Source organism: Psammomys obesus, unplaced genomic scaffold (assembly GCF_907164565.1).
Source record: "Psammomys obesus unplaced genomic scaffold, mPsaObe1.curated_primary_1811, whole genome shotgun sequence".
In the NCBI taxonomy this organism is placed as follows: domain Eukaryota; kingdom Metazoa; phylum Chordata; class Mammalia; order Rodentia; family Muridae; genus Psammomys; species Psammomys obesus.
In genome coordinates, this window is record NW_026586816.1 from 4,378,450 (window position 1) to 4,394,315 (window position 15,866).

A 15,866-nucleotide genomic window follows, 5' to 3' on the forward strand; every position below is an offset into this window, starting at 1 on the left:
ATGGAGGTGAGAGCAGTTCAGAATGCTGTTCTGGAACTAGGCAGTCTTCCTCGAGCTGCTCTTCATGCTGCTTTCAAGCAACATTAAGACAAAAGTGACTGCTCTTAAAGTCCACTCATAAAAAGCCTGTGCCATATATTATTCTTGAAGCATACATTATTCTTCCTAGAAGAAACAAAGAATTCATTCTGTCCAACCTTAATATCCCCAAATAAGACCTTTCTAAAGTAAAAAGTTTATACTCAGGTGCTATGGTATACACGTTTGTAATCCCAACCTACCACTTGTGGGCAGAATGGAGGATTACTAGAGGCAGAGTTCAAGGCTAGCCTAGGCAACATAGCAAGAGCTTACTCTCAAAGACAAAACTGAACCCCAACACACATTTTAATGGTCATTTTATGTGGGCTTTTTTTGATTACTTCTTTACTGCCTGAATATCTTTTTCAGTACAAGTCCGTGATTTAATTTGGAGTTAAGAGTCTGTTTCCCCTTCAAAGGCAGGATTGAGTGTTGTTAGAGAATGTATGGGACCAGTAGTAGGAAACATGGGAGGATTTCACACCTTAAGGAGGATTTCACACCTTAAGAAGGAAGCCTGTGTATGCCAGTCAGAGATGATTTCAGATGTGCATTTTAAAATGTTTTATATAAAAGTCAAAACAGAGAGGTACCTCATCCTAAACAACAGCCCTCTATAATTCTGATTAAAAGACAACAGACTTTCAGAAAACATTCATAGTCAACAATGTCTTTTACTATACATCTCAGATTTATACATTTCATATATGCTTTTAAAGCTTCAATTAATAGTTCAATACAAAATAAAATATGTATATATATTTATATATGTGCAGCAGTGGTTCTCAGGCACAGGATTTAGGAGGAAGATGGAGGGGGTCTTTCCTTGGCATGTACTGCACACTGCCAACCATGATAGTGGAACGCGTCCTTCTGACGTAGCTGCCTTGATTGAATTTTACTATGGCAAACAGTTTGAACATGTATGCTATTGCTCATTGAACGATGAGATCTGAAGTTTATAGCCTGTATTTTCATGAAGTCTTTAAGACCTAAATGATTACTTTCCTCCTAATAGAGCTCCAAGATCATCCTATGAAAATATTATGTCCACAAACTATCTGGAACACCTGCCTAAGAACCACTGCCTATGGTTATTCAATGTCCTCGGGCCTCACAGGATGAGGTAATGGTATGATGGATTTCTTCTCAGTGTCCCTGGAGAGCGCTTTCCTCATATCTGTTGGGAGCAAAGATTAATGTAAGCAACCAATATTAAATGTCTTAAAATCAAATTGGGTGTATGGGTTGAGTTCCCATCAGGTTTGTGCCCTCTCTGCAATCCTATTTAAGTGTAATATACTTAGAAGATTCCCACCGTAAGTATGCCAAGTGCTAACCAAATCCCACCCTAGGAGTCAACTAACGTAATGTTCTTTTCGTAAAAGAACACATCTGTATCATGAAAAGATAATTTATAGAAATTAACCACTGGTTGGTTAATCTAAGTTAACTACTATTAAGCTCATATGTGATTCTTTTGAATGTATTAAATTTATTAGGCCTGGCAGGGGAAATAACTATTTTGACTTTCTCTTGAAAGCAGGAAGCTTACCGTAGGCATCCTCATCAGGCTCCCCATTGCTGGCTGAGTAGTACTCTATGACTGTCCTGTAGACACTGTAACCCAACTGCTTATACATGTTGACTGCAACATGATTGGATACTCTGACGAAGAGATCAACAAAAAATCCACCTTTTCTTTAAAAAAAAGAAAAGAGAAGAGAAGAAAAAGGAAATGTTAAAACTGTAAGAACTCTAGGCAATCACTGGTATACATCTTTAAAAATACTAGTGTCAGACAGACTGGCTCATGTCCATAGTCCTAGTGCTTTGGACTGACTCAGGAGAATTGTGGGTTCAAGGCTGGCCTGAGCTACAAAAGGGCATAATTAATATTTGTTATCTGAGTTCTTGACTACTCGGGCATGGTAGTAACAACCTCGCAGCTGACATATTTTATAACAATTTTTACTTTTTAGGTTTGTTTTGTTTTGTTTTAGTACAGAAAAATGACCCAAGTATAGCTGTTTTAGGATCCTGGTGAGAGCCAGACTTCCTTTGGTCGGTAATATGTCCTCCTTTTGAAGGTCTCCAAATTCTTATTTTGTGTCCAGGCTATTTTCTCCTTGTTTGCCAGCTACTGTTAAGGTTTCATTTTGTTTTTGTGAGATAAACATAATCACAGTTTTGTGAGTGATCTCAGTAATGATCCCTCCTGAGTTGCTGTGGCTGTTATCTTCATTTTGTTTAGCCATTCATTGTATGAATATACAACTTGCCCATAGTCCTCTAGAAATATTTCCAGATCTATTACAAAGGATGTTACTATGGATACTTTTGTTGAGCATCCCATGATACAGTATCTAACGAAGGATAGATATATCATTGCTGTCATGCACATCAGCTTGATTAACTTCTAACCTGTTTATTTCAAGGATACTCCTAGTATATGAGATGATGTATCTTGATACAACATTAATTTGTATTTCTAATTACTAATGAGATGATTATGTCAACTGACCATGAAGATTTCTCTAAATGGTACAGCACTTACTGACCTTTCAGGTTTTTTCCCAGTGGCTATCTTGTGTTTTTCTACAAGCATCCATTGTGTTCCTTATATTTAGGTGAGCAAAGTCGCTCCACTTAGTAAACATAGAGCAATGAGACTTCCCTGTATGATAACTGTTGCCAGTGTGCTTCAGAAATTGCCTACACTGACATCATGGAGACACTTTCCATATTGTACTCAAAGTAACTTTTCCTCATCCGTGCTTTTTTTGGGACAGGGTTTCTTTGCATAGCCTTGGCTGTTATGGAACTCACTCTGTAGACAAGGCTGGCCTTGAATTCAGAGATCTGCCTGCCTCTGCTTCCCTGAGTGCTGGGGTTATAGGCATGCTCCACTGCATCCGGCTCACATCCATGTTTTTAATAAAGCTGGAATTTATATGTAGTAAAGTAGTAATCAGGGAAACATTTTGCTCATCCACTTTTCCCACCATCTTTACTGATCTCTAATACAGCCTCAAGTATGCCAAGATGCATCTACTCTTAGACACATTTCTCATGTTCTAGTTCTCTACTGTCACAGCTGCTCCAGCACCAGCCTAGTGTTGCTGTTTCTTTTGTGTTCTATATTAACCCTCCATTAAGACTCTGGGTATAATTACATTGGCTCTATGCTCAGCCAATGTAGTTTTAGCTAGTTTCTGTTTCTATCTAGGTCGGTCACTTTAATGTCTCCCCATAAAGTTTTATAAATGTTAAGAATGCTCTTGCAAGGTTTTGCTTAGACTTTTCTCAAGCAATAATGCTTCTGATGCCAATTTCAATACCTTTTTAGGTTTTACTGTTTTGAATATTGAAATCCATTGTTTTTATTTCATCCTAAGTACTTGTTTTCTATCTGTGACAGCAATTTCATTGCCCCTCAATCCTCTTCCATTTTTTCTTACTTGGCTTTGCTGTCTAATTTCCAGTAAATTAGGAAGAGGGGCTGACTGCACATCCTTGTCCTTGGATGCAAATTACCATTAAACATTCTACACGGTTTCGTAGAGACTCTTCTTCAGGATGCTCTCCTAACTTCTATCCTCCAGACTGCTACGAAATAAACCGCACCTAATGAATAACAGTTGTTCTTCAAACACCCTGGCTCCTAGTATATCATTCTTTTAACTCACTTAAGCTATTTACCAACAGTTTTTTTGTAACTTGTGCACTCTGGTGACATTTCCTCAGATTTTCCTTCCTTATCAAGGAAATCTCAGCCTAAAGACTGGTTTTGCTTATGTAAAACTGACCGTACTTATTACTGGGGATAGCCCAGACTTAGTTTCAGAACAATCCTCCTGAGTGCTAGGATCATAGTTGTGAGCCACCACACCTGGCCTGAAAGTCTGATACAGCTTTTGTAGAAAAAGTCTAGCTAAGTCTAAGAATGACTTTTAAACTGACAGATTGCTTAGAAAACAGAAGAAACCTGTGCGGCAGATGGTACGCAGCTGCAGCTGCTTTGGAGAAGGTTTGCTGACTTGTATGTTCTGTACCTTGCGTTGATTGCCACCTGACAGTTTTTACAAAGACATTCAGATCTCATTAACCATTTGTCCAGTTTCCAGGGTGTATAACATTGTCACATTAAAAATCCTCGCTGAACATGCATATTTATATAGAATATAAGCACACCAGGGTACACATGTAGAGGTCAGAGAACAACTGTGGATCTTTATCTTCCTGCCTTGCTTGTTCTCTGTATGTAGATCCAGCTGCCTGGCTTCAGGGATTGTCTCTATCTCCCATCTTGCTTTAAGAACAACTGAGCCAAGAGGCATGTTACCATGTCCAACTTTTTTTTTTTTTTTTTTTGTGGGGGTGAGGGATGTTCAAGACAGAGTTTCTCTGTGTAGCTGGCTGTCACTCTATATAGACCAGGCTGGCTTTGAACTTCCTTCTGGATACCTTGCTTGGATTGAAGGCATGAGCCACCATTGCCTGGCTCATGTCCAGCTTTTTACATGAGTTCTGGGATCTGAACACAGGTCCTCAGCTTGCATCAAGCCATCTTCCCAAAAAGTTGTTTATCTGTATACAGTGGCCTATTACTGGTGGTAGTGACTATTCAACTACAATGTAAATATTAGTATGAAAAAAATCAACTTATCTTTGGCTATAATTTCAAGATAATTTGATATTTTCAATCTGTATAACCTTATATAGTTCCTATTAAACAGAATATGCATTTGTTTTTTCCTTTGACACTGCTAAGGATACAACTCAGGGACTTGTACTTGACTACTGAGCTCCATCTGTCTTTTCAATGTAGTCATTATTCACTCATAGCTACTTAATTTTTATTACTGTTTATTCCTATATCAATTATATTTATTTTAATGTGCATCTAAAAAAGACATGAATATAATATATATGCATGTTCACACTCACAGGAAACAATGAAGCCTCAAACTGGAAGGGAAGAGAAGTTAATAATTACCCAAACAGAATACATTATGTTCAAGGTTAGAGCAATTTCCCCTTTGCCTGTCTTTCACACAATGTCATTAATAAATATACATCCTATCTTGCCCAAAATTTTCTTCCTTCTTATAATTAGTCCAGGGAGAACTTTATGGGTTTTTTGGTTGTTGTTTGGTTTTTATTTTTAAGACCAGGTTTGTGTGCGTAGCCCTGGCTGTCCTGAAACTCTCTGTAGACCAGGCTGGTCTTTAACTCAGAGATTTGCTTGCTTCTGCCTCCCAGTTGCTAAGATCAGAGGTGTGCACTACCTCTGCCAGGCTTCAGAGAGAACTTTAAAAACCACAGACTTTTTTTTTTTTCATGTAAAAACTATTTCTTTGCTGGGCATGATGATGCACACCTTTAATCGTGGCACTCTGGAGGCAAGGCAGACAGATCGCTAGGAGTTTGGTTTACATAGTGAGTTCTAGGACAGCCAGAACTACATAAAAAACCCAGTCTCAAAAAAAAAAAAAAAATTAAACACACACACAAAACAAACAAAAGCCAGAAATAAGTTTTTTTTTAGATCTGCAACTGTCCCCTTTCATACATTTTTTTAGGCAGAGGAAAGAAACAGCAATTTGACAAATACCAAACACAGGAATCTGCTGTCCCTTCTAGAGAATGGGGGAAGAAGCCTTCTCTTACACCACTATGTTGCTTTTTCTCAATCTTACAGTGAGTGATGACATAACAAGTCTCTTCAAAAGCCATATTATCGGCAGTTACCTAACTGCCTCAATCTCAGAGGGGCCACAGGATATTTAATTTTGTTTTTAAAGACACGATCTCCTATGAAGCCATGGTTGAGCTGGCATTCACTATGTAGACTAGGCTGGTCTCAGACTCAAGAGATCTCTCTGCCTCCCTGGGGATGGGATTAAAGGCATGCACAACAACCATGCTTGGCCCTGACCACAGGCTATTTTATATCTCCAGGGAAAACATCCAAACTCTACATATCCACTATTATTACTACACATTCCCTTTTGATGACAGAATTTTTATGAAGTGGGCTTCTGACCTTTGCTGTGATTAAACTAGTACTTACATGGAAACCAATGGAAATGGGTTGTGTTGATGCTTTCAGGTTTTAAGTCACTCAGTGCTCAAAGAGTACTCCCCCCTTCATTAGTACATGGCCACAGATAAAAATAAAGGACTTAGAACACTCTATAAAACATGTCTAAACATGGAAACTGTTAGAACAGAAACAAACTTAACTACTTTGGACCTAGAAATATCTGCCATAGTGCCAAGAACACCAGGGACCTTTCTTGAAAGGTCGGTCTTTGATTCCAACCAGTTAGCTACTCAAGTATTTATGGCCAGTCACACACACTACATTTATTTTCCTCGATGGCGAAAGGGGCAGCAATGGTAATACTATGAATTTGGCAGAATTGTAGGAACTACTACAAGCTGAAAATGAAATTTCTTTAAGTCTAATGCCTGACAGTTCTTCACTTTCACAAAAAAGAAAACCTTTCAGATACTCAATAACAAAAGAAAAAGCAGGGTTCATAAGCCACTTGGTGTATTTGAAAAATGGGCTCTCACCTTTCTGAAATTTCCTCTAGTAACTCCATAAGTTTAGCAGCCAAGCCAAGACGGCGGAATTCAGGGGCGACAGACAGAGCTGTGACGTGTCCGTGCCACTCCTCCCTAGCTACTGAGCCTTCTGCTTTTCCCATAACTGCCAACAACAAAAAAAAAATTTGCATCAGTAATTCAAACAGCAATTTGTACATAAATGCATAAATACTTTGCTATCAGTTTCTTTTAAAATAAAAATGTACCAAAAATTAGTGCTTCAATTTGAAACTCTACTCACAAATGATACTCTATACCTACTTCTAAAGTCAGACTTAAATTTAAAAATGAGCCAGGCATGGGAGCGCACACCTTTAATCCCAGCACTCAGGGAAACAGAGGCAGGTGGATCACTGTGAGTTCCAAGGTCAGCCTGGACTACAAAGTAAAGTGAGTCTAGGTCAGCCAAGGCTACACAGAGAAACCCTGTCTCAAAAAAAAAAAAAAATAATAAAATAAAAACCAAAAACAAAGATATTTTTTGTTCGAATAAGCTACATTTGAAATAGACTTAGGATTTTTTTTCAAATAGCTACAACTGAAATTACATTTACAGTGTATATTTAATTGCAGCAATTCACAGCTCAGGTTTTTGTTTACAATTGTTAAATACATATACTTTAATCACTGCTTTAAATACTGAGCAAACCATACAGAAATCTAATAAATGAAATTAAAGATACAAAAAGACTGCATTCATGTCTGTTATATTCATTGCTATATCTCTTGGCCTAGCACAAGGCTAGACACATAGAGATGAAGTGATCTGAAAATTTCTATCCTGAAAATATTCTATCATGGTGTACATCAAATTCTATAGAGTAAAGCAGACTGAAGCCTGCATTAAAGTCTTTACTCACCCAAAAAAGTACTAGTGGTACTGTACTTACTATAACCCATTAGTTCTCCACCGGGTGCCTCCGCAACGATGAAATACTCTGGCCAGTGGGCAAGGTACTGTAAGTAGAAAGGTATCCCATACTAGACCTGTTAAGGAATATGAGAAGTAATAAGCAGCAAAAGGTTCCTTGTTACAGGATATGTTGGTGTGTGTGTTCAAGGGATGGGGTATGGGGTTCACTTAAAAATACACTATCAAATAGCCAGGCATGGTGGTGCATGCCTTTAATCCCAGCACTTCAGAGGTAGAGGGAGGCATCCTGATCTGAGTTTCAGGTTAGCCTGGCTTACATGAGTTCCACGACAGCCAAGGCTATATCCAGTGACAACACAAAAATTGCTTTCAGGCTGGAGAGGTGGCTTGGTGGATAAGGTGCTGCCAGCTGAAGACTGAAGCTCAGATACCTATCACCCACATGAAAGCTGGATGGGCACCGAGGCCTGTGTGTAATCCCAGCACTTGGGGGAAGATGTCAATAAAGTGGGGAGGGATTAAGGAAGACAAGTGACACCAGCCTCTAACCTCTAGCACTCTTCACACAGACATGCAAAAGAAAAGCACTGTCACTTTACCCTCAGCTGAATACACTGTAATTTCTTATAATCATACCATTACATGGAATATTTACATCAATTTTAAATCAATTGCCTAGGCATCTCTCCTCAGACGTAGAACGGGTATGGTATCATCTAGTAGAAAGCAACGCTCTAGTCTGCCTTCATTCTGATCAGATTGTACCTAGGGCTATGTGTGCCATTTATTATCTGAGATGACTTCTTGTTTATAGTCTGTTACTCTGCAGCTGGAAATTCAGATTCTCAGATTTACTCGGTTAACGGCTTGGCACATTGCTGCCCTGTACATTCATATTTCCTGACGTGCACTGGAAAGTCAATGGCTAGTTTCTACTTTGACTGCAGCTACACAACTATTCCATGTGTTCAGGAATCATCTAGGTTCAGAGGAAATGCCTGCCTGGCTTGGCATGTGCCTGTAACAGCACTCCAGCAGAAAACAGAACCAACTGTAGTTCAAGCCGGACACAAGACGAGACCTGTTTCTCAGAAAGAAAGAGTAAATGATTACTCTTTAACCCTGGAGTATCCTTACTGCCATGTTTGTTTCACTTTACTGTAAGCTTTCTGGTGCAATTACACAAGACACTATTACTAAACAGTAATAGTAAATACACACTTTCTGCTAAAAGTTCCCAAGAAAACCTCACTTGTGTTAGTCTTCAAACTCGCCTCTGAAAAACTTCCAGAACTCAACAAGCCAGGCCAGCTGGCCTTCCCTGGAATCCATCAACTGACACTACAACCATCTCTCTCCTGCCTAATGGAGGAACCCAGAGACCACCCCTCGAAATCCCCTCTCCCTGCATAAACACTAAGGTTTACACATTCAAAGTATAGGGTGATTTGCAATCTATTTTCCCTTACAATACAGTGAAAATTTCTGTGATACAAAATTCTTCAAAACCCTAGATCTACAAATCAGCACTTCGAGAGCTTTTTCCTTTCTCTACTCCACTGTTTTTGATGTGGCCTCTTGATACTTGTTAGTTTTTCTTGCTGTACAGCATTCCCTTGCTTCATGACACAATTTAAACACTTTATCTCTTTCCCAGGAGTCATCTGAGTCATTTCTAATTTCTAAAAATCCTTTAGAACCTTTATTGTCTTGATGAAAATAGCTTAATTTATTTACCATTTCCTTATTGGTGAATGACATTCCAAATTTTTGTAATTCTCTTGAAATAATTTTTGTGATGCCATGTTTTTGTTAATGGACAAAATTTTGTTAATGGATATGAGGTGTTAGGGACTAACAATCTGCTGTGTCTATCTAAACTCCACAGACATTATGCAGATCAACTAACATGGCTGTATCCCAGTTATTAAAAAAAAAAATTAAGAAATGAGTGGTGAGCCAGGTTTGGTCCATGCCTCTTATATTTGCCAAACCCTGGAGGAAACCACCTGCTGAGTCTTATTTTCAGCGTTCAGGAAATGGCATTACCAAATACATGCCTAAAATGCTTTCCGAAAGATTGTGCCAGATGTCCTTCACCAGCAGCAGCACTAAGCTGTACTGGATGATCTGACGAATGAAGCAGGGTTCTCAGATAGTTTTAGTTTGCATGTCTTCTGACTGGTGAGACAGCCCTATTCATATAGCCTCTGCCCTCTTGAAACTACAAGCTAACACCTCGACCTGCCAGCACTAGTCAGTAGAATTTGGTCTAGAAATCCTCTTTGTGTCTTAAGCCCCTGGTCTGCTGTTACTGCAGCATAATCAGGAATACCCTAACTTAACACATTTTTGCTCATTTTCTATGGAGATGATAGACTCTGCTATTACTAAAATCCTTTACTTACTTCAGTGACAAGTCAGGAGGCAGGTCCTGCACAGTGACAGAGAAGGGCTTAGAGTATTTCCCGAAACCATCCCCTCCCCTCTGTTGGCTGCACAGCCAGAAACAGATATGAAGATGTGTTCTGGAAGCCATCCAGACCAAAAGGACCTGGGCTCTCGTGCACAGGGCTACTGGAGACGACATGAGCATTTACTCTGGGCTACCGTCCCCTAGATGTGATTCACAGCAGAGGGAGATGGGCCCTGAACCACTGTGCTGTTTGTTGCTGTGGTCTGTGTGCAGCCAGGCTTACTGTGGGTGGGCAAGGTGAGCAGCAGCGCTGCAGCTGCTACTTCAGATCACAGACATGTGGGCAAGCTTCAGACCACATTCTCTCAGCTTTGTGATTGCTTTCAGTGTTATTTGTGCTGTTCAAAACCTACGTGGTTTATTTACACTTTTTTCAGTACTCATCTGCTTTTTCTTGTTTCTCCAATTTTCTTTTTCTTCATAATTCTCAGTTTTACTCTTTTTTCTTTCTTTTTTTTTTTTTTTTCTGAAAAAAGGATACAGTTTCTGTAAGTGGATCCAAGTTACTGAAAGAAACAAGAAATGGCAAGAGTAAGAATTCTGGAACCCAATTTATTAAGCTTTTGAAAACAAAAGATTATGTCAATCAAAACAAAATGTGGGCTGGGCATGGTAGTGCATGCACACCTTTAATCCCAGCACTCCAGTGGCTGAGGAAGGCCAGCCTGCCTGGTCTACAAAGCAAGTTCCAGGACAGCCAGTGCTACAAAGAAAAACAGCTCTCAAAAAAACAACCAAACAGAAAAAAAATATTTCTTCTATAACTCCAAAACCAACCTGAGGACTAAAGAAGATGGTTTAAATGACCCAGTGGTCACATGTACACCAATAAAGGGACCTGTACTTTTTCATTTAACTGCATCTTTACAAGCTGAATTATAGCCAACTCCATCCAACTCTTGCACCTTTGCAGACTGTGTCTCATACACATAGCCAGTCCAACTCACCTGCTTCCCACTGCACCATCCCTGGGTATCCCTGGCCTTCCATTACAATTTCTCCTTCTCAAAGTGGATGTGAGTCCTCCCCACCTCCACTTTTTCTCTTCCTACAAATCCATAATTATGGACCCCATGTACTTTTACCTGAATTTCACTGTACCTCCATTGTGCTACCATCCTGTTAAACCTTGGTACGGCGGGGAACTACCCAACATGTCCCATCATACAACCCCAAATTCAGCATTCTTGAAAACCATCTCCAATCATCTCACCCTTCACTTCCCTACTCAGTGTTTTGACAGGCTCAAACCAGCCATTTTTAGCCATTTCCCTCTCTTGTCAATCTTTGAGACTCTGAAGGATGTCAGGCAGCCATACAACATTGCTCTAATCCAGTAGTTCTCAACCCTTTAGGTTTCAAAACCTGTGGCGATGTACTATTATGGAAATACCTCTTATATCCTGAGACCTGAACTTTTGCTGGACCTCACAGCTAGAGTTGCTAATATACCCTGAAATCACTTAAGTCTGTTAACCTACTGTGTTCTCAGCCTGTTTAACCTGCCTTTAAGAGAGCAATGTAGCAGTCAACCTTACTTGCCTTGGATTTCCCATGTAATCAATTTTTAGAACCTGATACCTAACTGTAACCCTAAGTTATATACTCTCCCATGCTCCATGACCCAGAACAATGCATGTGTGTCACTTGCAGAAAACAGCAAATACAGAGGTTGAAAGCAATCTTCTAAAATGAATATCTTTCATAAACACAGTGTTTGGATATTGCTTGATAAGTAATGATGTATGTGATGCTGTTTGATCAGTTGGGATTAGCTGGACCCAGAGACTGAATCCCTTGTAAAACTGTTACAGATTTCTGTAAAGTATCCCTTTTTATAACCATGTGATGCTTTCTGTGCTGTTCAATAAAGACTGAGTGGAGCTCTTTGTGAGGGACAGAAACAGAACACAGAGGCAGATTCAAAAGACAGCCTTCAGGCAGGCAGAGATGAAAGCTCATGCAACAATCAGGACAGAGGGCACAGGGAGCATGAACAGAAAACTGAACTCTGGATTTGCTCTTGCTTAAATGTCACCAAGAGGAAGTGTTTTTAATATCTTTCCTTAATGCAACACTAATGTGGGAGCTTTGTGTTTAATCCATGCAAAACCCCACCTTACATTGAAGACAAACATTTATTTATATTGTGTACCGGCTGGTTTTTGTCACTGCAAACCTAGGCAACTGGGAAGAGGTAATGTCAATTGAGGAAAAGCCTCCCTATAGAAAACATGAGGCATTTTTCTGGATCACTCAATGGTTGATGTGAGCCACTGTGGGTGGTGTACCCCTGGGCAGGTAGTCCTTGGGTGTGTAAGAAAGCAAACTGTGCAAGCCAAGGGAAAGAAGCCAGCAACAGCACTTCTCCATGAGTTCCACATTTCACTTCCTGCCTACAGGTTCCTGCCTTGGGTTGCCTCAGTGGACTCTGACCCAGAATATTCTGACCAATGTTTCATGACAGCAATAGAAACCTTAAGATACACAGCTATATAAATATTTTCCATTTTAACTTATTCACTTAAAAATAAGTAATTACATGTTGACATGAATAATTTTACCAAGCAATATAGTAATATAAGCAAAAACCTACTGACAGTGGCGTTGTAGTTTTTCAGTGTCGAATGCTTATTATTGAGAGACTGCACACCTGTTTGTAGGCAAAAGCACCCTGTTGGCACTGTGAGAACAGCTTTGACCTCAGTCACAAATCAATCCTGAGGCCTCTGTGCTGTGGTCCTGCCCTGCAGAGTCCTCACCCTCCACTGCTCAACTACTTTACATCTTTGGTTCAGCTCACCTCTCCAACAGGCCACCGTTCCTCCACCTCCTTACACACACGAAGATGCAATAAGAACACTTTACCCAAGGCCTTCAGCTGACCTTGCCCACCCAAAAGCCTCTGCACCCAGATGCTGCTTGCTCTTCTGTCAGTATAAGGCTGGCAGGGCCCCTCTTCTCACCACAGAGGACAATTCTCTTACAATTCTTTCTCTCCTGTATTTATACCTTCCAGTTCTTTCTCTCCCAAAAGGAGTGTGTAAATGCAGCACACACTTAGCCATCACCATCTCCTGATAGTTCCCCACTCCTGACTGGAGTCCTCAGGTTAGTTAGCTTCTGGAATCCCATCTCTTTTCCTCCCACCTCGGTCTGATCTATCGGTTTAATTTACTGTAGCACTTGGCATTCTGAGGGAATATTGTAGGGTTGTTTGTTTTGAAAACACTCATTCCATCACTGATGTCACCAAGCTTCCTGGCCACCTGTCACTATCTTCAGAAGGTTGATACTCAAAGTCCAATCTTTACAGCCACTGGGCTTCTCAATGCACTTGTCAGAGAAGTCTCCCAGACCCAGGCCTGGGAGCTCAGGCTCATCTCCTTAGCTTTGGCACTTAGACTCTCACAGCATAGGCTACTACGTCCTATCCAGATAGGCAAACACTGACCTGAAGTCTCCACCCCAGGTTCCCACGATTCATCTTATGTCCCCTACATCTTCTTCAGGGTCATCTTCCCGAGTGCCCTACCCAAAGCTGTACCCCTTTCTCACTTCAGTTTCTGTCCCCTGCTTCTTGTACAGCTATATGTATATTTACCTCTTATCATCTCTATATATCACACCTACCTGTTCTCTGAGATATAAATTCCATAGACACCAACTTATTTCTATTCTGTTCACAGCTGTCTCCAGCACTGGTTGCTTCTTTCGATCCCTATACCACCACCTAGCCTGGTGACTCACTCTTTCCTAACATGGCCCACTAACAAAATGAGAAAGTGGGCTCCTTTATTGGCATTAACAAGAGAGGCACAACTAAGCCAGGTGACGGAGACCGAATGTTTAATAAGTGCGTGTGTGTATTTTCCTTCTACTTTATCCATTCCCATATTAAACCATTATTTCTTCCTCAAGTTTCATTTGAAACTTACCTGTCTATTCCTAAAGCTTCAGGCACTGTATCATCTCTACAGCAGCTCCCATCACTCTAGGCCATTGCCAACGCCTCCTCCATGGCTTAGCTGCCTTTTTACTGCCTCTAATCAATCACCTTGTCCTCACTGGCTCAGAATTCAGGCTGAAGCATTTGTAAACACCATGTGTCTGACATCTTTACAGACCTCCCGATCACCACTCCCTAAACAACAGTATTGGAAGTGTCTATAAAACATGTACATCGTATTATCTGAGCACTCTACTGGTAAGTACAGTACTTGGTTATATGCTTGGGTTACTGGCACTACAGCACTGTGATAAGGGGTCGCACATCACTGGACTCTGGTGTACTCTAGAAGCAATCTAGAGTGATTGCCGTGATCCACGAGCCTCAGTCTGAGTGCCAGGATCAACTTTTTCATTTCTTTAATGGGTGTGGGTGATTAATGTATGTCTATGCACCACATGTGTGCCTGGTGCCCACTGAAGCCAGAAATGGACATGAGATCCTCTGGGAATGGTACTGCATACAGTCAGCTGTTAGCCTCCATGTGCATGAACCGGTCCCCTGGAAGAGCAGCCAGTGCTGCTCTTAACTACTGACCCATCTCTCTCCAGCTCCACAGGACCAATTTTTTAACCACCAGGGCCAGTCTCCACCTGCTCCCACATCAGGGCTCTGGGTGCATGCAATGCCTTCACCCATAAACTGAGGACATGAGTACATGACAGAATCTGTGGAGATTAAACAGCTTAATATTACATGAGCCATAGGTGTTAAATGTGATGAGGATTCAGCATAAGCTGGGCCTAATAGAAATCACACAGGCTCCATCTTAACCTATCAACGTGGTAACTGAAACTGGCTTCACCTGTTTCTCACCTGCACCCTTCCCCTTAACTTCCTCCTCGCTGTATTTCCTTCATCTCCTCTTTGAAATGTCCGAAGTTATCTCGGGCCAGTTTTTCCCTGAACCACCTAGTCGTCGTCCTCACTGCCCTGTCCTATGTAAAATAAGTGTGATTAAACGTATGTCAAGCAAATAATCGCGGTGATGTGGCTACAGAGTTCATGGTGCAATGCTTAACCTTTTAAATGGTCATAAATTTCCAAACTTAAAAAAAAAAAAAATGAGTGGGAGATAACTACAAATCGCAGGTCTTTTAGACTTGGACTGAAAAGAAACTACACCAAACCGGGGGTTCCGGGGTACAGTGGACCTCCTACAAAAAAAAAAAAAAAAAAAAAAAAGTAGTCTAGCTGGGTGTGGTGGTGGCACGCCTTTAATCCCCGCACTAGAAATAGAGGAAGACCGATCTGTGAGTTTTAGGCCATCCTGGTCTACATAGTTCCCGGAAGGCTGAAATACAAAGTGACACCCTGTCTTTAACAAAAAACAAACCACCAACATCAAAAAAGGCAGCCTACTTCGGGGCGCTCAGCTACAGTAACTACCAAGCACAGACCGCTGGGAGGCCCGGAGCATCGCAAGGTTACTTCACTGGGATACAATTTAACGCGCCCGCTCGCGGCCCACCCTCCTCGGTGAGCCGGCGTCAGGGAGCGGGCGCCCCGCGTCCAGCCCAGCTCTGCGTCTCCCCGGCGCACCCCGAGCGCCGCGCCTCGGCCAAGGTGACCGGCCAGCGCGCCCGCGCAGCGCCCACCCGGCCCTCGGCCCCGCGAGGCTGACCCCGGCCCGCGCGGCGAAGGGAGAGGCTGGCCGCGCCTCACTCACATGTTGTTGAAGCGGAAGAGGTCGTCGCAGGTGAAGGCCCGGAGCGTGGTCATCGCGCCGCTCCCAGGCTCCAAGCCCGCTCGGCGCGACCCAGAGCCCGCACTACCGGAAGTAACCGCGCGCGGCCGCCACGGGGCGG

At 41.6% G+C, this 15,866-nt stretch overlaps 1 protein-coding gene across 1 annotated transcript; it reads right to left on the reverse strand.

Annotated features, from left to right (window-relative positions):
- Nucleotides 1-735: 735 nt before the first annotated feature.
- On the reverse strand, nt 736-15,866 carry Naa20 (N-alpha-acetyltransferase 20, NatB catalytic subunit). The gene is made up of 6 exons (XM_055602572.1): nt 15,728-15,866; nt 10,531-10,555; nt 7,590-7,680; nt 6,667-6,802; nt 1,637-1,782; nt 736-1,261 (listed from the first exon to the last, which is right to left on the reverse strand). The coding sequence occupies exons 1-6, from the start codon at nt 15,778-15,780 to the stop codon at nt 1,176-1,178; spliced, it is 537 nt and encodes a 178-aa protein (XP_055458547.1). The 5' UTR covers nt 15,781-15,866; the 3' UTR covers nt 736-1,175.

What these genes read in the sequence shown, in the direction of transcription:
- Naa20 (XM_055602572.1), bottom strand. Translation starts at nt 15,780, where the DNA reads ATGACCACGCTCCGGGCCTTCACCTGCGACGACCTCTTCCGCTTCAAC. An exon ending in TGGATCCACTTACAGAAACT is followed by an intron (nt 7,681 to 10,530) that starts GTATCCTTTTTT and finishes TAACAGGTCTAG; the next exon opens with TATGGGATACCTTTCTACTT. An exon ending in GCCTGATGAGGATGCCTACG is followed by an intron (nt 1,262 to 1,636) that starts GTAAGCTTCCTG and finishes TGCTCCCAACAG; the next exon opens with ATATGAGGAAAGCGCTCTCC.